General features: G+C 34.6%; 1 protein-coding gene across 6 annotated transcripts in view; it reads left to right on the top strand.

The window, feature by feature from the left end:
* The window catches only part of RC3H1 (ring finger and CCCH-type domains 1), a 79,722-nt gene extending 56,792 nt beyond the window's left edge, over positions 1-22,930 (top strand). For 4 of the 6 annotated variants that reach the window (XM_077901741.1, XM_077901738.1, XM_077901740.1 and 1 more), the window contains exons 10-20: positions 656-937; positions 1,255-1,469; positions 3,482-3,852; positions 4,873-5,040; positions 9,012-9,164; positions 10,092-10,305; positions 10,870-10,960; positions 11,449-11,581; positions 12,956-13,126; positions 14,054-14,169; positions 15,370-22,930. In XM_077901741.1, the coding sequence (XP_077757867.1) occupies positions 656-937; positions 1,255-1,469; positions 3,482-3,852; positions 4,873-5,040; positions 9,012-9,164; positions 10,092-10,305; positions 10,870-10,960; positions 11,449-11,581; positions 12,956-13,126; positions 14,054-14,169; positions 15,370-15,520 (2,065 nt within the window). In that variant the 3' untranslated portion in view covers positions 15,521-22,930. The remainder of the gene's footprint in view (positions 1-655; positions 938-1,254; positions 1,470-3,481; positions 3,853-4,872; positions 5,041-9,011; positions 9,165-10,091; positions 10,306-10,869; positions 10,961-11,448; positions 11,582-12,955; positions 13,127-14,053; positions 14,170-15,369) is intronic. The other 2 variants (XM_077901742.1, XM_077901743.1) reach the window with 2 other exon arrangements.
* The last annotated feature ends 1,468 nt before the right edge of the window (positions 22,931-24,398 follow it).

The raw sequence follows: 24,398 nt of genomic DNA, 5'->3' as shown, positions 1-24,398 counted from the left end.
ATGGCTTCATATTTTTCCTGTAGTTAGATTTAGAATCTACTTGTCTTATATACCACCATGTCTTTTTAAATTTAGGCATTATTTTATTTTGTTTATATTAATCCACTTTTAAAATGATTTCAATTTTGTATAGGCACACAATAGCATCAGCATCTCTGAATGATATCTGATACAAAGTACAGTTCTTAATTATTTAAACATTTTAATAGAATAAATGGCAAATTTTTCTGTACACAAGAGCTTTTTGTTTTATTGTTAATTTATAATATAGGCTGACTGTATCCCAAGGCATTTGAGGGAAAGCTAGAGTTATTTCAGAAACTGCCTTCTAAAGATTTTTCTACCCCTTCCAATACATTTCAGAAATAAAAATTACAATAAAAGTAACTTATAATACAAATATTAATTAGCATAATTTGTAATGTTACAAATACTCATTATAAGGAATTTTATACTTGGTGTTTTGCCTGAAATTCTACAGTGTCTACACAAACAAGTTTTCAAGTTGATAGCTACAACCAGTGTTTTAAGAGAATTTCTAGAAAGTAATGTTCTTGGTATCTTTTCCTTTGTATCTGTTTCTCAAATACATTTTAGTTCTTGGTTTTGCTTTTATAATTTTGGGTTTTGGTGTACGCCTTTGCTTTCTATATAGGTTTCGTAAAATGAACAAACGTCTGGTTCCCAGAAGACCCCTGAGTGCCTCTTTGGGTCAGCTTAATGAGGTGGGCCTACCTTCAGCAGCTGTCCTTCCAGACGAAGGTGCAGTGGATCTGCCTAGCAGAAAAACCCCTGCTCTGCCCAATGGAATTGTATCAGCAGGGACTACAGTAACACAACTGATTCCACGAGGGACAGACCCCACCTATGATTCCAGTCTGAAGCCAGGAAAGATAGATCATCTGAGCAGTAGTGCCCCTGGATCCCCTCCTGACCTGTACGTCATTTCTCCTAAGTTTTATTTAAAGTTTCTTCTTTATAAATAGAGGGAAGAAAGAATAATCGGTGTTTTATTAAAAAAATAATAAAACACTGCATTTTGGGGTTTATTTCCTATGCTAGTGATTTTTAAGAAATGGTTAGCATGTGTGAAATAAGATCAAACTTTACAAAATTTGTAGAAGAAATGACTCTTGGAAAAACCAATTTCTCAAGTTAAGGCTTTTTTAAAAAAAAAAATTTAACAATTTGTGTATATTAGAAGTATTTTTGAAACCTTAACCTTGATTGACTTGTAGAATCTTATTCCTTTAGATTAGAATCTGTCCCTAAGAGTATTTCTGCCTTACCTGTGAATCCACATCCTGTACCTCCAAGGGGGCCAACAGACCTGCCTCCTATGCCTGTCACCAAACCACTTCAGATGGTACCACGAGGTTCTCAGTTATATCCAGCACAACAGGCAGATGTTTATTATCAGGATCCTCGAGGAGCTGCTCCACCATTTGAACCAGCACCTTATCAGCAGGGTAATAATCTTTTATTTACATTGCCGTCCTTTCTTAGGAGTTATGAGAACAGTTCCAAAAAAGAGTGATCATATTTGCAGCAGCTTCAAGATAGATAAATGCATTTATTTAATACTTTGGAAAAAGCAGAGGTTTTGTCATCAACTAAATAGTATAAAATAAATGAATTAGCAGAAGTATCTAAAACAAATTGCCCATCAGTGGAAGCTATTTATATTTAAATATATGCATATATTTATGGAAATAACAAGTCACCCAAGTAGACAGTAAAAATTTGCTTAACTAAGGCAGTATCTATTTTCCTGACTAAAATTTTCTTTGAGCATGAAAAAGAATTTAATATTACAGTGGGTATAAATTAAACACACAGTGTGTTTTTCTTGCTTTCAGTTATCACCTAATATTTTTTCTGAGCCCTGTAATATATATAAAAAAATACAGTATACATATTGTAGAGAGTTAATAGTGTAGAGTCAGTATTAGTAAAAGAATATGAGTATACGTATGATGTATATGTGTGTGTGTATATATATATGTGTGTGTTAAAAATTAAGCATTCACTTGTGGTTATTATTAGTGTAGTAGAGATTAACTGTAAGACTCAAGGGGAGATCATTGAGAACTTGAGGAATCAAAAAGACTTCATGAAAGAATGCCCTAAATAGAAGTATGGGAATAAAAAGATAAATTAACAAATGGATTGCAAAGACAACAGTTTAGAGTTGAGGGTGGAGTAAGGGGACTGTTGTTAAACCAGGTTTGAGTATTAAGGCCTGTATTAGTGTGGTGAGAAAAAAGGGATTTCATAAAGTAGTCAAATTTGAAAAGCCAGCTTTAGTGACAATACTAGATATGGATAAGTGATGGAGTGGAGATGACTGAGGCTTCACATGTACAATTCCTGTGAAAAATAGGAACACTAATTTTTAAAGTAAAATGTTGGATCTCTGTCAGATACCATGTGGTGCTATTACTTTTTTTTTTTTTTTTTGCTATTACTTTTTAAACTGAAGTATTTAGCTTCCCAGTCAGGGAACCAAAAAAAAAAAAAAAAAAAACCAAAACAAAACCCTGAAGTAGATTAAATATATTCTCCATTTCCTTTTCCCAAGGCTATCTTAATTTTGAATCAGAAATGTCTTCTCTGTTCTCAAAAGAATAGCTTTAAATTGGTATGGCACTATTAATACATGTAAAAATAAGATGAAAGTTTTTTGTATCTTCCTTTGGGCCATCCATCACAGGAAAAACTCAACTACTTTTGTTAAGGTGACCTTAAATACACTGTATCAGTCAAGGTCCAGTGGCAGATAACAGAAATTATGCTTGCTGTATTAAGCGGAAAGAGGTTTAAAGCAGGGAGTTTAGGTGCCTACAGAATCAGTGGAAGTACTGGAAAGGGCGGCTTAAGCTAGGCTTCCAGGAATGAATCCCAGAAGTAGCTACTGAAAAAGTCTGTTAATAGGGAGAAAGCAGTAGAAATAGGAAGTGTGGGTTCTATCTGTGCACCAGAATCATATCACTGGAGGCCAAAGTCTGAAAATTGGGAAGCTACTATCATAGCTGTTGTCTCTAGAACTCCAGAGCTATGTAGCAGCTACTAGATCTGCACCAGCAGAATGGATCTGTTGTATGCCATACTACTTTCCAATTAACTCACTTTCACATTCAGAATTCATGCGAGTGATTTGTGGAACCTGAGTTTCAGGGAAATGTGATCTTTTGCTTTCCAGTATTTGCATTGCAGTAAGGTACAGCAGAAAGTCAAATTGAGAGCCAATCTACTATTGTAGATTACATATAGGTTAGTTTTTTCAATGACTTTTAGGGGTTAAGGTTAGTTTTTGCTTATTTTTCATAAAGCCAACCTGACTACATAGGCAGAGGGGGAAAATGTAAAGAAATGAGTGGATTATTCTTTACTGTTGAAGTATTTTAAAAGGAAAAATTTTAAATAGATGGCTTATTGTTGCTTTGGGTTCCCTTTTTTTTTTTTTTTTTTTATTGTGCAGGTATGTACTATACTACACCACCACAGTGTGTATCTCGCTTTGTCAGACCTCCACCATCTGCTCCTGAACCTGGTCCTCCCTACTTGGATCATTATCCACCCTATCTCCAAGATCGTGTAGTAAACTCTCAGTATGGCACACAGCCACAACAATACCCACCTATGTACCCACCACACTATGATGGCCGCCGAGTATACCCTGCTCAATCTTATACAAGAGAGGAGATTTTCCGAGAAAGTCCTATACCCATTGAGATTCCACCTGCAGCAGTGCCATCCTATGTACCAGAATCCAGAGAAAGATACCAACAGATGGAGGGTTACTATCCAGTGGCTCCTCATCCAACTCAGATCAGACCTTCGTACATGAGAGTATGCTGGTTTTCTTTTTATTATTATATAGATTTAATTTGGTTATTGGTTGCAGTGATTTACCTTTTTGCCATGGTAGTAACCCTTTGATCAATTACTTTTAATAAGAAAGCTTCCTCCTTCCTTTTTTTTCATCTTTTCACAATTTGGGTAGGGTTGTTTTTTGGTTTGTTTAACTATTAAAGGGGGGGAAAGAAATCCCACCGCACTCCCACTAACCCTTCTTACTTAGTTTCTGAACCTTAGATTGTTTTATTAACATTTCTAGATCTGGGGTGCCTGGGTGGCTCAGTAGGTTGTTTCTGCCTTTGGCTCAGGTCATGATCCCAGAGTCCTGGGATCGAGCCCTATATCAGGCTCCCTGCTCAGTGGGCCGTCTGCTTCTTCGCTCCTCCCCTGGCTCATGCGCACATGCTCTCTCTCTCTCACTCTCTCTCATTCTATCTCTCTCAAATAAATAAATAAAATCTTCAAAAAGAAAAATCTCTAGATCCACATTTGACTCTTGAGCAACACGGGCATTAAGGGGCACAGTGCCCCCATGCAATAGAAAACCCATGTATAACTTTTGGCTCCCCAGAAACTTAACAGAAGCCTAATATCAACAGCCAGTTAGCACATATTTTGTATATGTGTTATATAATGTAATCTAACAATAAGGTAAGCTAGAGAAAAGAAAATGTTATTAAAATTGTTAGAGAAAGTATATTTACAGAACTATTTTTATTGAAATAAATCTGTGTGTAAGTGGACCTGTATAGTTCAAGCTTGTATTGTTCAGGGGTCAACTGTATTTGGAAATTATGGTCTCAGGCCAAGGAAAGAAAAATTTAATTTGCTCTTTGGGAAAACCTCAGAGTTTTGGGGGAGCTTTATTTTGTTTTACTTTGTTTTATTAAGTCTTAGTATGTTCAAATATTGAGATTAATATGCAAGCTGCTACCTATTAAAAATATGTGCTAAATGAATTAATGTGTTCTGAAATTATTTTTCAGTTTTTACTAATCTTTGCATTTCCAGGACCCTCCTTATAGCCGGCTTCCTCCTCCTCCTCAGCCCCATCCTAGCCTAGATGAGCTGCATCGCAGACGAAAGGAAATAATGGCCCAGCTAGAGGAAAGGAAGGTTATCTCTCCACCTCCTTTCGCACCTTCACCAACATTGCCTCCTACCTTTCATCAAGAAGAAGTAAGCGCATCATTTTTAGTCTCATTTATCAGTTTTTCCTTCATCAGTTGTTTGTTGTATGTCTTGTTTAAGTATTAAGTAATCTTGGCTGTTTCTAAGATTATGAGGATATTTTCCTATGTTTTCTTCTAAAAGGTTATTTTATTTTACATTTAAATCTACATTTCATCTAGAGCTGATTCTTGTTACTGTTAGGATAAAGGTCCATTTTTTCCCCCTAAGGGTATCTCATTGACCTACCACCATTTAATGAAAAGAACATCTTTTCCCTAGTGCCCCGAAGTCACCATTATCATAATCAGGTCACCTTTATCATAGTCGGGTGATTATACATGTTTCTGGACTCTATTCTGTTTCATTGGTCTATTTCTTTGTCTTTGAACTAACACCACCTGTTTTAGCGTAGTTTTATAGTATGTCTTAATATGTGGTGATGTATGTTTTCTAGTTTTGTCTTTCAATATTACTTTTGCAATTTCCAAATATTTAAAAATTGTCTTGTTGATGTTCACCAAAATATATGCTGCAATCTTTATTAGGATTACATTGAATCTTTGGATCTGTGCTGTCCAATATAGTAAACACTAGCCACATTCTGCTAAGGAGTACTTAAAGTGGCTAGTCCAAATTCATTTGTACTGTAAGCATAAAATATGCACTGGATCTGATGTTTTAATACACCGCAGGAATAAAAAATTAATATATTCCCCTTTTTCCTCATTAATGTATTTATTAATCACTTATTAAATGATAATACTTTAGGGGTGCTTGGGTTGCTCAGTTGGTAAAGCATCTGATTCTTGATCTCAGCTCAGGTTAGGTTCTTGTTCTTGTTTATTATTAAAATTAATTTTATCTATTTCTTTTTTTCATGTGGCTGTTAGAAATTTTAAAAATTATATATATGTAGGTTTCATTATATTTTCATTGGGCATTTTTTAGATCCATTTAGGGAAGAGTGACATCTTTACAATATTGAGTCTCCTAGAACATTGTATACCGCCCATTTACTTGGATCTTATTTAATTTCTTTCAATAATGTCCTAAATCATAGTTTTCAGTGTCTTGCATATCTTTAATTAAACTTATTCCTAGATAACTGATGTTTTTTGAAACAAATGGAATCCTTTTTGAAATTTCATTTTGTTAATACAGAGAAATTAAGTAGATTTTTGTGTATTGACCCTTGTATTCAGCAGTGTTGCTGAATTTCCTTATTGGCTCTAGTATTTGTCAGTGGATTCTTTTGAATTTTTTATTCACACAATCAGATCCTCAGATCCTTAAGAATGACCATTTGACTTTCTCCTTTTCAATTCTTATGTCTCTTCTTTTTCATACCTAGTGCTAGCTAAGATCCTCCAGTATAATGTCAAATAAAGGGGATGACAGCAGGTATTCTTGACTTATTTCTACTCTTGGAGCAAATAGAGCTTTTAATAATTTATCATTATGATGTTCACTGTAGGTTTTTTGGTAGATGATCTTTGTCAAATTAATGAAATTCCCCTGTTACTACTTTTAGACTTTTTATGAGTTAGGGACATCAAGGATTTATTTAACTCAGTAATGAGGAAAATAGGATGGTGAAGTTGATTCAAAGAAGAAAGATGGGCTAATATAGTAGTGTGCAAGGCAGAGGAAAAACCACTGAAATAAAGTTGATAGAATAAACTGGTTAATGTACTATAGAGTATAAACCATAATCTTGGGGATTATCTTAGTGTTTCAGCTGGACAGTGCTGCTTGTTACCATGAATGAATGTTGTCTTATCTTTTTAATATCTACATGGTCTATAGTGGTGTTCTCTTTTCCACTTATAATATTGGTAATAACTTTTTTCCTGACTTTTCTGTCTAAACACTTTACATGAATTTTCCACAATAATGTAGGTTAATTAATAAAGTCATAACATCTTCTATTAATGTAATTTTACTTACTTTATTTAAGTATAAACATTACAGTTTTTCAAACATTATATATTAGAGTTCTCCTAGAACCTTGTTACACTATACTATTTTTTTTTTTAGCAATATGACACTGCAAAAAGTAAGCTAATTTTGGAATCAAACATAATTACTTTTGAAGTTCAGCTGTGTCACTCTGTGTGCTCCCTTGTAAGTTACTTAGCCTTCCCTAAACTCTGAAGCTCAAGTTTTTCCATTTGTAAATCCAGCATAATAAAGCCTACTTCATAGTGGTGTAGTAAAAATTTAATGAGACACAAGGCATCTGGCATGTGTAACACATTCAGTAAATAATAGCTATTTGTATTTGCTATTTTTTTTTACTTCTAATAAATATAATAATGTCTTGCTATTAAGGAACTTTATCTAGAATTATTTTAGTTACTGACATACAAAGCTATATTTAAAGTTCAGTTCTAAACAATCTACATATAAGTTGTACTAAATTCATACATTATGGGACACCTAGATGGCTCAGTTGGTTAGGCATCTGTCTTTGGCTCAGGTCATAATCCTGGGGTCCTGGGATTAAGCCCTGCATCAAGCTCCCTGCTCAGCAGGGAGCCTGCCTCTTCCCCCTGCTCCTCTCCACCCATCTTGTAATCTCCACCTCCCCCACCTAAATAAGTAAATAAATAATAAATACATATACACACATATACCATAGAGAAATTTCTCCAAAATCCCATTTTGTGTGCACGAACTAACCTATTACTTTTTGATAGGATCATTTAGTAATATATCCTGAGGTTTTTATATTTACATTTTTTTGTTCATTGTTTTTACTTAACCCAATTATCCCAGATGTCTTTCTTTGTTAGTATATAAGTTTATATCATCCTTTTTAACAATCACATAATGTATCAGGATGGTAGGGATAAGCACTGTTGTTAGTAGGTCATTTCTTTAAAAAAACTGGCTTTTCTATGTGAAGTTTACATGTGGAAGCAAAATAAAGGAGATAAAATTTTTAAATTGAGTTAGGACAAAAAAGAGTTTATAAACAATAGAAACGGGAGTTATGGTTGAAAATGAGTGATATTTATGAACAGCAAGACCCTTTGTCAGTATAGAAAACCAGTAATGACTCAGAAAAGAGGTTTTTTGTTTTGTTTTGTTTTTTTGGGTTTTTTTTAGTTAGGGGGAAGCATAGAGCCGCTTAGATATACCAGTAGATCCTACATTATATCAGTGTATATATATATATTTTTTTCTTTTAGTGTATATATATTTTTGATAAAGTGAAAGCAGTATTAAAGTTTTACTTCTAGTACCGCCCTATAATAGTATAGCCTTAGATCAACTGTGTTCTCCCATGGACCTGAGGAACATATGAGTTAGTTTACATAAAAGCACTTTCAAAACTGTAAAACCGTACACAAACGTGAATATTGTGATTTTAATAACAATACATTAGACCTAGAATAGCTATTCTCATAATTTCAGAACTCATCTTGAGAAAATTGGGTATCTTACCCTTTTCACTTCACAGAATCAACCTAAGGACCAGAATTTATTTAAAACATGAATTAATAATGTTAAAGAGATTTCAGTAAAAAAGTTACTGCATCATGATGTACTACATAGAATGTTCTAAGTTACATTTTAGATAGTTTTAATTTTCTTGTTTACCTGGAATGTTATTGAAAGAAAGAATGAGAAGTGTCCAGCAAAACTAGGGCCTGGTCCATATTAGCTTAAGTGTTGACTTCCATCCAATTAAGAAGAGGATTAGCAAACCTCAAAAATCCTGTCTTGATTCATTGAGATACTTGTTTTTGACCCTCCGCTAACAACAGGTAAAAGTTAAACATCTCTCTTCACTTGTTTTATATTTTTCACAGTCTACAAAAGTCTTCTGTTGTAGCATAAATCAAATAACCATCATTATGTTGCTTTAGGATGGTGTTCTAAGAAATTCCTGCTTTATTGCATTGTTACTTAGAAGACCCGTTTCCTATATGTTTATATATACATACTCACATTTTTTTCCCCATCTGTAGTTTATGGATGAAGACCTGAAGGTAGCTGGGAAATACAAAGGAAATGACTACAGCCAGTATTCTCCCTGGTCATGTGACACGATCGGCTCCTACATTGGAACCAAAGATGCCAAACCCAAAGATGTGGTGGCAGTGGGGAGTGTGGAAATGATGGTATGTGTAATAACTAAGCCATAATTAATGCAAATCAAGATAAACCAAACAAGTCAGACCCCATTAATAGTGTAGACACAAATAATTGAGCTTTCCTTAAGAATTTCAGGCCCCCTTCCCTGCATGCTCTCCCTGTCTCTCTCAAATAAATAAATAAAACCTTTTTTTAAAGGAGGGTTTATTATATTAAAGTAACAAAAATTAGTAAAAATACAACTCATTTCCTTAAATCACTAAAGAATAAAAATACTTGTCAACTTAACCTAGAGGTAATTGAAAATTTCCCAAATGAGTGAAAGACTATCAGTGTTTTTCAGACATTAGTGTGCATATAAATTCTGTTGGAGTCTAATTAGAACATGTTAAAGTGCAGGTCCTAATTCAGTAAGACTGGGGTGAGACCTCTGAGATTCTACATTTCTAATGAGTTCCCACAATGCTACTGCTGATGTTATTGGTCCCCAAACTATGAGTAGCAAGGATCTACCAATTAGATTTCTGTTTCCATTCATGGTGGTGCTTATTTCTTTCTGACTGGAATCCCTTTGAAACATCTGTGTTGGCAGTTAATATTTTTAGGCAGTGGTCTTCTAACTATTGAGTTTTGAAATAGAGTGGGTTGTGATGAGTTTTTTTTTTTAAATAACAAAAAATACAAGAGCACATACAGTAAGAAGTAAATATTTGTCATGAGATTATATCTGTATATTGAATGTGTATATATGTACTGAGTCATGATGTAAAATACATTTCTTATTGTGGGGAGTGATCAGAGGTTTAAAAAACAATGTTTACGATGACAAGCAAATTATTTTAGTCATACCAATAAGAACATTATACTCTTTTTTTTAACTTTATCACAGACCTGAAGGAAATAATGTTAGAGATCTAAGTCTAGGGTGGATTTCTCATTTTACTTTTTATCAGAATGTGGAGAGTAAAGGAATGAGAGACCAGAGACTGGATCTTCAGAGAAGAGCAGCAGAAACCAGTGATGATGACCTTATCCCATTTGGAGACCGACCAACCGTATCTCGGTTTGGTGCCATCTCTCGAACTTCCAAAACAATATATCAGGGTGCTGGTCCAATGCAGGCTATGGCACCTCAGGGTGCTCCCACAAAACCTATTAATATTTCAGGTAAGAATTGAAGGTAAGCTGATCTGGTGGGTTCCTATTCATGATTTTCAGCCCCCATCCCTACTCCCCATTTACTATCAGTTGCTTTCCATAATCTCCCAAAACAGTAATCTTCTAAACTCTTCTGTGGAATTATCCATGTAGAAAGCTAATTATAATCCAGGGAATTCTAAGGATACAAACTAAAATTTCTCTATGTGAAGATCATCTGTGTTGGTTTTTGTTTTAATAGCTTTGTTGCTTTTATTAAAATAATGCATTCTCATTTTTAAAATTTTAAATGGGTGCCTGGGTGGCTTAATCAGTTAAGCATCTGACTCTTGATCTCAGTTCAGGTTTGATCTCAAGGTTGTGAGTTCAAGCCCCACAAGAAAGAAACATTTACAAAGACTGATACCTTTCGGTGAGGAAAAAAAAAAAAAGACATTAGTACCCTTGTATCATATTGATAGACATTTTTCCAGATAGCTGTGTATACAATATGTTTGTGCCTTTTAGATTATGTCCACCTTAAGAATGAAATCTCTGAATTGCATCATTGAACAGTAAATTATTCTCTTATAGATTATACTCCATATGGAACCCATGGCGGCTGGGGAGGTTCTCCATATTCACCTCATCAGAACATACCTTCTCAGGGACACTTCAGTGAGAGGTATGTGTCATTCTTTTTACTTTTATAAACCTTTCAAATTAATTCAGCTTTTCTTATCAATAATCTATTTTTTTCATAGTGAAGTAACAGGTTTTTATGTCAGAAAAGATTAAACCTAAAGATTAAACCTAAGATTAAACCTAAAACCAACCTTTTTTTTTCAGTTGAAGTATAGTTGACACAATAAGTTATATTAGGTCAATACTATTTTTTTATTTTTTTTATTTTTTTATTTTTTTTTTAATTTTTTTTAATTTTTATTTATTTATGATAGTCACAGAGAGAGAGAGAGAGAGGCAGAGACATAGGCAGAGGGAGAAGCAGGCTCCATGCACCGGGAGCCTGATGTGGGATTCGATCCCGGGTCTCCAGGATCGCGCCCTGGGCCAAAGGCAGGCGCCAAACCGCTGCGCCACCCAGGGATCCCTCAATACTATTTTTTTAAAATAAAACTTAAAATTTATTCCATCCTTTCTTTCCCACCAAAGGGAGAGAATATCCATGTCAGAAGTGGCCAGTCATGGAAAGCCCCTTCCATCTGCTGAGAGGGAACAGCTACGACTAGAATTACAACAGCTAAACCACCAAATTAGCCAACAGACTCAGCTACGTGGACTAGAGGTACCAACTTACAGATATTTTTTCATTCCAATTTTTGAAGAGTTCTCAAAGGAGTTTTAAAAGGAAGAATTTTTGAGGTAGGATGAGCATAAAAACTTAACGTCTGTTTCTTAAAGAGTTAGTATAGGTGTCCATTCTTCAAAGAGTTTAAGTACTTAAGAGTCCAGTGTGGGACAATAGAAAATTTAGAACTTTCTATTCCATGAGAAGAGAAAACAGACTATCTAAAATACCCCAGCAGGAATTTATATTCCCTGATGGCACATTTAAGGTATACAGTTTTTATAAACAAATGCTTTTAGCTTAACATTTTTTCATTTTTTCATACTGCCTTTCTTAATCTAAAAAAAAATTCTCATTTCTTTTAGTCTTCAGGATATATTTTTAAATCTTTAAAAGATAGAAGCTTAGAACTTAGACTTTTAAAAAACTGGCCTCTGTATAGTGATTATGCCTTTCATTAATATAGTTCTTTCAGTTGATGAGATATCATCACAGGTCCTATTTGACCCTTACAGTGACCTTGACTGGTGGTAGGTCAGGCAAGTGCTATAGTCCTCCTCTTCCAGTTGAAAGATAGTAGTTATCTTTCTACCAAGATCTTTAATAAGGAAGACATCCCTTTGGAAATAAATTTTTAACTAATTCTTAGATTCCCTTATTACAAAGACCAACAGGAGATTGCTTTTTTGGGAATACATGTCTGACTTGTGTTCTTTATGTAAGCAGTAAGGCTTAGAATTTTTTTTACTATATAACATTCATATTTTGTCTTGTGCCATTTCATTTACATTGGTCTAGAACTTCTTGCTGATTCCTGTTGTAAAAAAAAAAATGCTGTGTTTGACTATGTCCTTTGGTTGACTTTTTTAAAGATTCAGACCATTAACTCCATCAACTCTTATTCCTTATCATACTAATTCATGGTTTTTTGTCTAAGTTGAAATTTGTAGACCCATTTTCTGTTCCAAAAGGATAATCAGCATCAGTTGGAAGTTTGCCACATATTTAACTCAGTATGGTTAAAAGTCCTTGCCATTACTGAGGTTTCATTGAAATAAATCGCAGGATTTACTTCAGAAAATTGAATTTAAGAAAGAGGGGGAAAGATGTACATTTATACTTCTCTTTCAAATAAAGTAAGAGCAACTTCTACCTAATGTTAAATTACTGTTTACTAAGTTTAAATCACCTAGTTTTTCTTTTTTAATTCAGATGGCACTCAAAAGAGACAGTGCCTTATAGTTGCATCATTTCTATTGCACATATCTTCCTGATAAGCTACTTTAGGCAGTGGTCTGAGAATGGGCCTGGTCATCCCGTGCATGGTGTGAAATGTGTTGAGTTGTGTATGTGCTTGGCTTTATGCACTAGGCTGTTAGTAACAGGCTGGTGTTGCAGAGGGAGGTCAACACCCTGGCAGGCCAGTCACAGCCCCCACCACCAACTCCAAAATGGCCTGGGATGATTTCAAGTGAGCAATTGAGTTTGGAACTGCACCAGGTGGAAAGGGAAATCGGGAAGAGAACCCGGGAACTGAGTCTGGTGAGTGTTCTGGTGGGAAAGGGGTGGGAACTAGAAGAGGTGAAAGGAAAGCTTTTGTGTAGTGATGTCTTAGAACTTGCAGCTCTAGAGCTCTAGAATCATCACCCCTAAGGCACTCCAGTGAGTGGTTAATACCTAGAATTATCATGAAGATGGGCTGCCTCCCTTTTTTATTCATTCCTCCTCTCATTCCCTTTTGATGTGAGTGTTCTTTGTCTTAGGATTCTGCATTATGAAAAACTTGCAGGGAAAACAAGGCAGTTAATTGGGTATTATTAAATTATTGTTAAACATACTGATTAGGGAAGCTGAGAGGGGATGATGTTATGATTTTGCAATACCATGATCTTAAAAAACTATGTGTTCACAAATAGCAGTCATTTTTTATAGCCCTTTAGTTATTGAAGACCTGTTTTTTTATTACGAGGGAAATGCAGTCTGCACATTCCTTCCTGAGGAATTGTATCCGTGGAAATGCCTCCTAATGCACAAATACTGGTTTTGGGAAATTTTGGATTTGGGGGGAGTGAACCATTCCCCTAGGTTGCATGGTAATTGACTCTTTTGTTAAATAGTTATAAGTTCTTTCCAAGCAAATAAATGAGGTATTTCATTTTTTTGCTTTCAATAAGTATGTTATAGGTAGTGATTATATTTTTGCTTACCTTTTCTAAGTCATCAGTTTTTCTAACTTGGGGCATTCTCTCCCTTGTTTTCTAGCTTGGATAGTGAGCAGATGTACTCTCTTATTATCATGTATGTCTCTCTTTTAGGCTGCCCATTTCTTTGGTCATTTTATAAAAATGATTTATAAATATCATATAAAAATACGATTTTGGATTATCAATTTGTATTATCTATATTTGGTCTATTTCATTAGCACTGTTAAATAGAAGATAATTTAATTTACTTCCTTCTCTTCCAAAGGAGAACCAGTGTACTCTGGACATGAAAAGCAAATTGAATACAAGTAAACAAGCAGAAAATGGACAACCAGAACCACAAAATAAGGTTTCAGCTGAGGACCTTACATTGACATTCAGGTAAAGAAAGGGACATTTCATAGTCTTATATTATCCAATCCTGACAGAAGTTCCCTCATAAATATGATTTTTTTTTTTTTTAAATACCATTATTCAGGTGTGCCTGGGTGGCTCAGTCAGTTAAGCGTCTGCCTTCAGCTCATGTCATGATCCTGGGGTCCTGGGATCAAGCCCTGCATTGGGCTCCCTGCTCAGCTGAGAGTCTGCTTCTCCCTCCCTCTCTCTCTGCCTCTACATTCTGCTTGTGCCCTCTCTTCTCTCTCTCAAATAAATAAAATCTCTTTTTTAAGAAATCATTCTGTATACATTGAGAAAATATTTTCACATAAATTTAGTTCTAAAACTTGTTTTTCTGAGTCATGAAACTTATTTACAGATCCAAGATTGTTAATATATAACAAATGAGTTTTTCTGGTTCCATTTCTTCTTTCTCCTATTTTTTATTTTATTTAAAACCAATTCAACATTTTGGTGTAGACCTTTCCAGTCCTTTTAAAGTGTGTGGATATGTAGCCTCTTTCAAATCCACCTTCCACCCTATCCCCCTAGTTTTTAATTCGGCCTATCCCACATCATCTAGAGGTGTGGAAGGATATATGTCAGCTATGATTAAACAACCCCGCAATAAACCGTATCACAGTCAATTCTTTGTTTGCATAGCTTTAATTATTTCCCTAGGTTATTGTGAAGTCATTTACTACAGAGTCCTGAGTTACCTTCCTGACGATTGTACAACAATAATTTCTAATGCTCTCTTGGTTTCAGGCTTAAGTTTTAGCTGTTTAAATCCATGCATTTGTCCTAAGTTCAGAATAATTTCTCATACGAGTAAGCCTGCTAAAGCTTAAAGGGGTCAGAACTTTTTCTTATTAAAGTCCTGTTAGTAAGTATTTAAAACTATGGGTCTTACAGTCTCTGGAAATGCTCAATTCTGCCATTGTAGTGTGAAAGCAGTCATAGACAATACATAAACAAATGGCAGGCTGTGTTTCAGTAAAACTGTACTTAGAAAAATAGGCACTGATTAGCCTTTGTTTGCCCACTTCTATAATAAAGCATGGGTATAGAACTGTAAACTAAAATTTAAAAGCTACTTGTGTATTTTTCCATACTCCTAAAAGAAAGGCCCTATTGATTTTATTCTACTAATCATTTTTATCTCTCCTTATTTAATATTGTTGTTGTTTTTTTAATTAATAGTGATGTACCAAATGGCTCAGCTTTGACACAAGAGAATATCAGCCTCCTGTCAAACAAGACCAGCTCTCTGAACCTGTCAGAGGATCCCGAGGGAGGAGGTGACAACAATGACTCCCAGAGAGCCGGAGTCACATCCACTTCTGCTCCCTAAATTATGAAGAGTTCGACTTTTATCTTTTGCTCCTGATCAATTTGTGGGGCATAGGGGTAGGAGAACAGATAACTTCTAAACTTTTTCTCTGAGAGTGGTCAGAGAAATCCAAGAAAAGTACCGGAGGCAATGTGCACAAATACCACTACTAAAAACAAACCCTGCACATAGTTCACATTAATGCATTTTTTAATTTAAAAAAAAAGAAAAAGAAAAAGAAAATTAGCAGTATCTGCAAGCAATTCAGATTAAATTTGTTTTTGTTCTGTGAATGAACTTTATTTTAATAACTTTGGACGCCTTGGATCCAGGGCTTTAAAAAAAAAGAAGATATTATATATACACTCTGTTTGATTAATTGTATGATCTTAATGAAGTAGGTTTTTCTTGTATTTTGGTATTATTACATACCCAGTGTATAATTCCTTATCCCCGATCCTTCCCAACTTTCACAACCCCATAAGTTAAAACAGACAGAAAGCACCGGACTGTCTGAGAATTCTGTGGTGCTTGAGAAACAAAGAGACAGTAGTAGACTAGTTATTAGAAAATGTGCAGCAAACCAACTTTTCCAAGAGCTCTTATTTGAAAGTCATAATTTTCTTTCCCTTTCTGGTTTCTGGCTTCATGTGTGTGTTTTTCATATGGCACTAAAACTTTTTGTTGTTCAGGTGGGTTTTGTTTCTTGTTTTTGTTTTTACTTCCACTTTTTCAGAGAGATAATTCCTAATTAATTTTTTGAAGTCCTCATTTCCATATTATGGATCCATTTCATTCTCTTGATGTAATCAGAAAGCCAGGCCAATATTGTAGGCTGTTCGATTAGTTTTAAATGGAGATTATTTTAAGAATGAACTGTAATTTATTAGTTAGTACTGAAAAATACATGGTTGGTATATTACCTGTACTGAGCTGATGGTTGGAAATTTGGAGTTGTGCTTTTCAAATTAAATTAAACTTTTGTTAAAATCATAAAATGTTTTTTAAAAACCCAGAAAACAAAAACCACTGGGAAAATCAACCATGTTTTAAAACTGCAACACTTGAATTGAAAATGAGCAGTCACATTATTTCTGTTGATGTTTTTGTTCTGTTTTACTGTCAGAACCCAAAAGTATAAAATAAAATTAAAGCCCCTGGTTTTCAAATAGATGAGTCAAATACAAACTGCCCAGTTCTTAAGGATAGTTTATAAATTAATAGTTGTTGTTCAGAATCATCGGCGCAAGTAGGCAGTTAAGTACCTAAAAGTTAGTTTTCATAGTGAAGAGATTCTTGATGAAAATGTTGAAAAGAATAAGAAATTTTAAAATTTAGTTCTGCTGCACATATTCTGATGCCATGTGTCTATACTGAGCTAAGACCCTATAAAACATGTTTAGGGGGGATTATTTGATATAGTCACCCTCCTCATTCCTATGTTTGCCTGATTTTTTAAAAATTTCCCTTTCTGGATTATACTACTACAACAGAAAGCACTGGTTATGTAATAAGTTACTGCATTGCTTTGGTTGGGTAAAAGCAAGAGTTTGTATTTTTCTTGTTTCTTATTTTCTTAACCCTTAACTCCTGCTGAGGTCATAACAACCTCAGTGTAAGCTCTATGTCCATCATACTGTTAACTGAAACAAATGGGGGGAGGGGGGAGGGAAATACAGTCCTGCCATTGCCTACCAGTAGGAGAGTCCAAACAGAACACTCTTTTGAGTAGCGATTATTTAATTTGCCCAGTCAAGGCACCGTGTTTATATACTATTTCACATTGAATTTGATTATGCCCTACAGACCTGGCTGGTCAAGGATTTGATATACACATATTGGCTTGGGATTCGAGCTTTCTTTTTTATTTAAATAAAAATTTATATATATTATATATATACATATATACATAGCTATATCTGTATATATATTGGGTATGTTTTAAGGATTTTTTCGCATGAGCGCAGCTGTTGCGATAAAATGACTGGGAGGTAGAAGCACTGAATGAAGATGAGGCATTTTTTTTCAGTTGATATCCATATTTTCCTTTTTAAAAATACACACTTGCTTTTTTTGCTTTTTGTTTGTTTTCTTTTTTGCTTAAAACCCTCTTATATGTAAGTGCTTATTGTTTTTTGGGAGAAGGAAAGAAACTTCGTGTGTCTGACAGAGTCCCAAGATTTTTCATTTCTTTGTGTAACTATAAAAGGCAACATTCTTGGCCTCCAACATTCTGTAGGCAGATTTGGGCAGTCTTATTTCTCCTTTGGACATGTTAGATAATTTATAAATTTTAGAAGCAGTTGGTTCAGCTTGGAACTCAGAATGATTCTGATATTGGAAAGGAATTTATGAGTATTGATTTTGTTGACGTTCAGAATAAAATTAAAATTCTATTTTGGAACTCCATTGAGACATCTAATAAGTCAACTTATTTTTATATCTTTCAAATACACTCCTTGCTTTCACCATTTTGATTTTGTAAGTTAGGCAGGAATAGGTGTTAACTTATTCTAACTTTATTACTATTCTGAATAAAACTAGAAAAGCCACAGTTGAATTGACTTAAAATATTCTTTCGCTTTTTAAGATAATTTCATTGGGGATGGGGATGGGAGGCAGATCTCTTAAATTGTAGCCTTAATTCTAGCTATAACCTCAGTAAGGACCCACACACTCTAGAGGAAATCTAGTTGGCAGAAAGGCAAAAGAATGATATCCTGTTCTCATTGTGCATATGACTTACCTATTTAAATTGGTCACTGCTTTTTATCTCATGGAAATTCTTAAAACTTTCTTAGTGTTCATAAGCAGTTTTAGGAATTAAATAAAACCTCCAAAGTTTGGATTTTTTTTTTTTTCTTTTCTTTTCCTTTTCTCTGTGATACACTTTGTAAAATGATGAACCTATAAGGGTAAGTGGCCTATTTGGGCAAAACTACTTGATTCTTTAAAAAAAAAAAAAACAAAAACTACTCGACTCTTCAGCTGCTTTGTCAAAGCCTATAGAAGCCATTGATTTTTTTTTTTTTTTTTGGCTTTTAAAATGTATGCCTTTAGAGACAGTTAAGAAATTAAATCAGTCAGGAAATAGAGTTTTTATGCTTTCTACTTAGTAAAATATGGATTTCTTCTGGAGATGACTTTATTTGCTTTTCACTGAATTTAGAAGCAAGACTGACATCACAGATGAACACAAGCAATTCTTAGAGAGTTATGGTAGGAGTATATTAAGCACTATGTTCATTCTTGTTTAGATAACAAAACCGGAATCTTATTATAGCTAGGGATATAAAAGTACTTTGACTTTATTTTTTCCCCAAAGGTATCTCTGGAAAAGAGTAGAACTGAGAATAAGATATCTACACGCAATTTCCTAACTTATATATAGTTCTTTTGCCTTACTTCTAGATACTGTCACAAGATAAATCCAATAGCTGCCCTGTCTTGGGTAATTTACAGAAGCTAAAGTGACCAAAGATCCATTCCTTATTACTTTTGTAATCAAAAGAACAATTAGCTGTAGTATAGGTTTCTAGTAATAGTATTCACATGATAAGACACTATTTCTAATGCCAGCTACAAATATTCAACTACTCACAATGTATAAAAAATTATTTGGTATGGCATTTATGTGGCTGATTCCCTTCTCTCATCTTATTTCCCTTTCCCTTCTCCTCCACTTTCCTGTGTATTTATTCTTTTGCCTAAAATAAAATTGGTATGATTCTCATTTGCTACCATGAATATGTAACTCCATCAGACTTTCCATAGGTCTTCAGGGTTGGAGCTCAAAGTTTTGTGGTTTTTTTTCTGGCCCTTTTCTATCTTGCAAATTCCCCTTGACTTACCCACAGCCCTCCCTAATCTGCAACAGTGACAGTTTGCTGCCTCAAAACAGAGCATTCAAATGAATTCGCTTAGCCAATAACTTCTGTGAAGTTGCCTTTTCTAATGGTGTTATTACTCAGTGATGCACAAATGTGGTATTTGCCCTACTGGTAGGCAAACAAAGGTCTGGTTAAGAATGGTAACCTGCTGTTTTCTTTAAAGGAGAGCCAAAGACTTGTGCTTTACTCTGTTTTGGTTTGGGGGGGAAATAGCCATTTTGATTGTGAAACCTTTTAGTATTTGTGATTGTATTGTGTAAGTAGATTTGTCTAAAGTTAACTGTTAAAGGTAGCTGGCCTTATAAAATGTAAAAGTAATGAAAATTCATCAGTTTCTCTAAACCAGTGAATGTCATCTTTTACAGTATTTTGTGTAAGCAGTCCCCCCATTTTTTGAGATTATCTTGTCATAATAGCATCTTGTGTGTTTTGGTTTTTTACTTGTATCTGAAGGACAATCTATATCACTTTGGTCAAGCTATGAGACTGGGTAAAAGAATTCATGAGCATGTGACTAGTGAGAAATAAACTGTAGTCACTGCATATGAGATTATATTCAGATTTGGAGAAAAAAACAGATTCTTTTCACTAAAGTATTTGCTTTTAAATACAAATGGTGATGGATGGAGGTCTTACCATCTTCCACTTTGTTTTTGCTCATTTTAAAGAATTGAGTAAGGGTTTCATATATAAAATCTACCTGTAAAAAGCACCTGTAATGATACATATTTTATTAAAAGGAAAGACCCAGTTACTTTTTAGGAGAAATTAATAATCTGCCTGGAAAGTAACTGTACTCTAAAAAAGCCTGATCATGTGTATTTTTAGTTGGTGATACATGGTGATGGTGATGCAAGATGATCTCTTCTCTGAAAAATCAGCCTGTTCTTGTAGATGAAAATTAGAGCAACTAAACTAAAGCAGATTTCACTTTAAACATTAGGAATTGAACAAGCAAGCAGTCTACTTCTATTGTCATTTTACCCATTTTGCTGGTCCTCATTCATACCTTTCTACCTTGAACATCTATGGGTTTTATATTTATTTGTTACTTCAGCTCAGCTTTATGAAATTTTCCTGCTGAAATGACTTATTGGGAATTGTAGGTGGATTGCAGTTAATATATTTTTTAAGTTATTAATTCAACTTTTTGAGCCATTTGAAAAAGAAAGCTATTTTTGTCAAAAAGTACTATTAAATATAGCAAATGCCCTTATAATTTGGTTTTTAAAATTTTATTGCTTTGACTCCTAGAGATGTTTCCATATATAACATTCTCATTGGTAAGTAATACTAGCTACGATGTTAATAAAGAATAGGACACTGCCACCACCAGAAAGAAATAACACCTTTTAATAATAGTGTTCCCAATAGGTGGGTTTTCAATACTGCACTGAACAAAGTGGGTAAAGCCCTTTGAAATCCTGTTGTGATAAAGGGACTTAACCTCACCACTGGAATCCTTGTTTTCAGAGCCTCTGAATTTTCAGCCAAACACTGAATTTACTTTAAATTTGATTCCTGAACAAAACATCCCTAGAGTAATAACCTTTATTTTCACAAGAAAATAAGGCACAATAACCCAAGAGAGAGAAATTAAACCTCAAGATTATATTGTGTCCAAAAATGTGTATTTAGGAAAGTTACATCCTGTGGAGTTAGTATATTATCTACTAGATAGGGTGACTTATTTTCTTGTATTGAGGTCTCTGTTTCTGATTGTTTTTGTTTTGTTTTGTTGTTTTTAACTCTTAAGTAGACAGAGCTCACAAGTCTTTGGCATCCATTTTAGGTTGTACACTCAGAGTCATCTTATAACTGGAAACTGTCAGGCAGCCCCTGCCACCCACCCCAGCTAGTGCATTAAAGGGTCAAGAAAAGGATGGAAAGAAACTGTTGGATAATTGGTTGCCTAGTTGTTCGTTGGGTGGGGGCTGATTTAAAAAAAAAAAATCACCATTTATAGTGTAATCACTGATTGGCTGCCATTCTTACAACAATATCTAAACAACCCTGTAAAATATTCCTCTGATTTAAAGGTAATTTAAACATTTGTTTATCATTTTTACATCCTCTGTTCAACTAAGGCACTCTCCTGAGTGCTACTTTTTCCAAGTGTATTATTGCCCACATTTTCATTACCCCAGCCCCACCCCCTTCATCCTTTCTCTTCTCACCTTCTGGAAATGAAAGGAACCTGGAGGGACTTTTTTCTTTCCTTTTCTTTTTTATTTACTGATCCAGAGGTCTCATTGTCTTACTTTATGATGATACTATGACTTCTTGGAACAAGAGCAATGGAAAAAGTGAATTAAAGTGATGAACAAAATCTTTTACCCACTTAAGCATTTTCCAGTTGTGAGATTCCTCTTTGTGTGCGGTCTGTTCCCTTGTTACCCCTGCTACCCACCCCCCACCCCCCACACTATGGTCAATTTGGTCTTTAGGCCCATACCAGTCTCCCCGAGACATTCTGCAGTCATTATCACCTTTTTGGGTGGATTTTTTTTTTGTTTTTTTTTTGTTGTTGTTGTTGTGTTTTTTTTTTTTTTTTTTTTTTAACTTTTTAACATTGATGCATATTTGCTTGGGATAGAGCTTGTGTAATTTACCAATCGTATTGATTGTATGTGATTGTGCCCTGCAGAGGTATATTTAACAAGACAAAAATAATTTAGATTAATAAAGGAGCCCATGAGATTTGAGTCAGGTTATAAATGACTTCATGAAATCACTTAGTTTTGGATAGTGAGAATTTATATCTCCTGTTCTTAGAAATCAGTGCTAGACAAAAATACCATTTTTTAAAAGTTCTCTTGCATTCCTATTTTTTCCTTGCCTCAGCCCCATTTTTTTTTGCCTTTCTCCACCCACCTGTTCAGAAATAAAAATATTGAGTCTTAAAGTGACAGCTGATTTTAAATTGCTAACGTTTGTGAAATTTTACTTTTTCCCAGTGTTTTCAACTTAAAAAGAAGACAAATAGGTTAGAATTTCAATCTGTGTGAATAATTCTTTAGCATCTTACAAATTGTGAAATCTTATTTGAAGACTCTCTTAAAAGTTCTTTTGAAATAGGAAAAAGAACCCTGTTTGAAATGGACCATTTTCTTCTCTTTAATGTGTTTATATTTCCAATTTTTAAACAGCCTTCAAAATAAGTGAGGTGGAAATAGAGTAATAGGAAGATGTTTAGGGCAGCAGAATTCTGGGTCTGAATAAGTAGACGTTACACTTGTCAGGTTTTTAAGAGGATTAAGGCCATCTTTTTCAATTTTGTATTATTTGTGTGCATGTTGTTTATATCAAAGATGCCACATTTGTTAAAATGCTATTTCCTTTATTACCTTGGAAACTGACTCAGCCTCATGTTGCTCCTAAGTAGTGTTTAAAGCTCCCATGAGTTGCAGATAAAAGGGTTATTTTAACAAGTAGAAGGAGGTGATTCACCTTTTGGTTTGTAAATATATGAAAGTGTCTACAAGGTCTTTATCTGCTTTCTGTCAGCATTTATATTAAATGATAAATTAATGAGGAGAAACGTGTAGTCTTTTTTATAAATGAGTCTGTGCCATTTTATTCTAACCTTGGGATTGTTACACCTTTCTTACACTTTTTATGTAAAAAAATAGCGAATTAGATACTATGCACAAGTAAACACATACTTGTAGTAGCCAATTTTGTAGAGATATCATAGGAATTACTCCAGCCTTAAATACATTGCAGTCCAGTTCCTTCATATGTTCTACAGTAATTGCACATTAGCAGTAAAAGTAATGGTTTTGAGATCCTACGGTCAGTGTTCAATGAGACTCCATGGCTAACATCCAAAGTTCTGGTTCTTAGGGCTATTCTTAATCAGGACCTTCTTTATTTTTAAGCAACATGGAATTCCTCTGAGTACCTTCCTGATGCAAATATTTTTTTTTCTTTCCATTCTTCTAATTGTCCTGAAATCCCCACCAATTAGTCATTCCTCGCAGTTAGAAGATAAGTGTAGATTGGTTTCTCTTAGAGACTGGTGTAAAATATGCCTAAGTCAGCAATTCAGTGGTGTGAAGAAGAAAAAAGGAGGGGGGGGGGGAAGGACTGCTCTAGATTCAAAGGAAAGAGGAAAAAAAGAACAAATACAACATGTAGAGTTTATTTGGATCCTGATTCCAACAAATCAAATGTGCAAAGGCACTTTTTGAAGTAATAATTGGGTACTAGTAAGACCAAGGAATGACCTTTTTGTTCAGTGTAATAAGATATTTATAGAAGTAATCTTACAGAAATTGGCTGGCATTTCCTTTATTTTTGAAGAAAAGTAATACACATAAACAGGATTATTTACACCTCCTACCAACAATTAGCAATTAGATATCCTTTGGTACCATACCTGACCCTAAGGGAAGGAACCATAGTTAAAAAGGTCAGAGGACATTAAGGATGGTAACTACAGCAACCATCCTTGAATATTAAGAAATCTAGAGTGGGAATTCCAAAGCCAATTGTACCATCTTTACCACTTTGCTACTCCTACCCTGCCCACAAGTGGTAGGGTATTTCCTGACCCCTTACAGACTCAAATAGAGTAATAGGAGTTTGTATTTTCTGTATATTAGCATTTCATTCCCATTAACCAGCTAATCTGCGATGATCAATTAGTAAATCCCCTCCACTTTTTTGTTTACTTATTATTTTTTAAAGCTTTTATTTATTCTTGAGAGACTCAGGCAGAGACCGAGGCAGAGGGAGAAGCAGGTTCCATGCAGGGAGCCCGCCATGGGACTTGATTCTGGGACCACAGGATCACGCCCTGAGCTGAAGGCAGACACAACCACTGAGCCACCCAGGTGTCCCCCTTTTTTTTTTTTAAGACCTCCACTTTTCAACATGGTAGCCGTTAATGGCTGCCACCTTTTTTGAAACACGTTGTAAATCAAAAATGAACTTTGAGCTACTCACTGAACACCCACTTAGGTATTTATTGAAGTGATTTATTGAGTTGAGTTCTTAATCACATG

This window comes from Canis aureus, chromosome 6 (genome assembly GCF_053574225.1).
Source record: "Canis aureus isolate CA01 chromosome 6, VMU_Caureus_v.1.0, whole genome shotgun sequence".
Lineage (NCBI taxonomy): Eukaryota > Metazoa > Chordata > Mammalia > Carnivora > Canidae > Canis > Canis aureus.
This window is presented reverse-complemented; position numbering and strand designations above follow the sequence as displayed.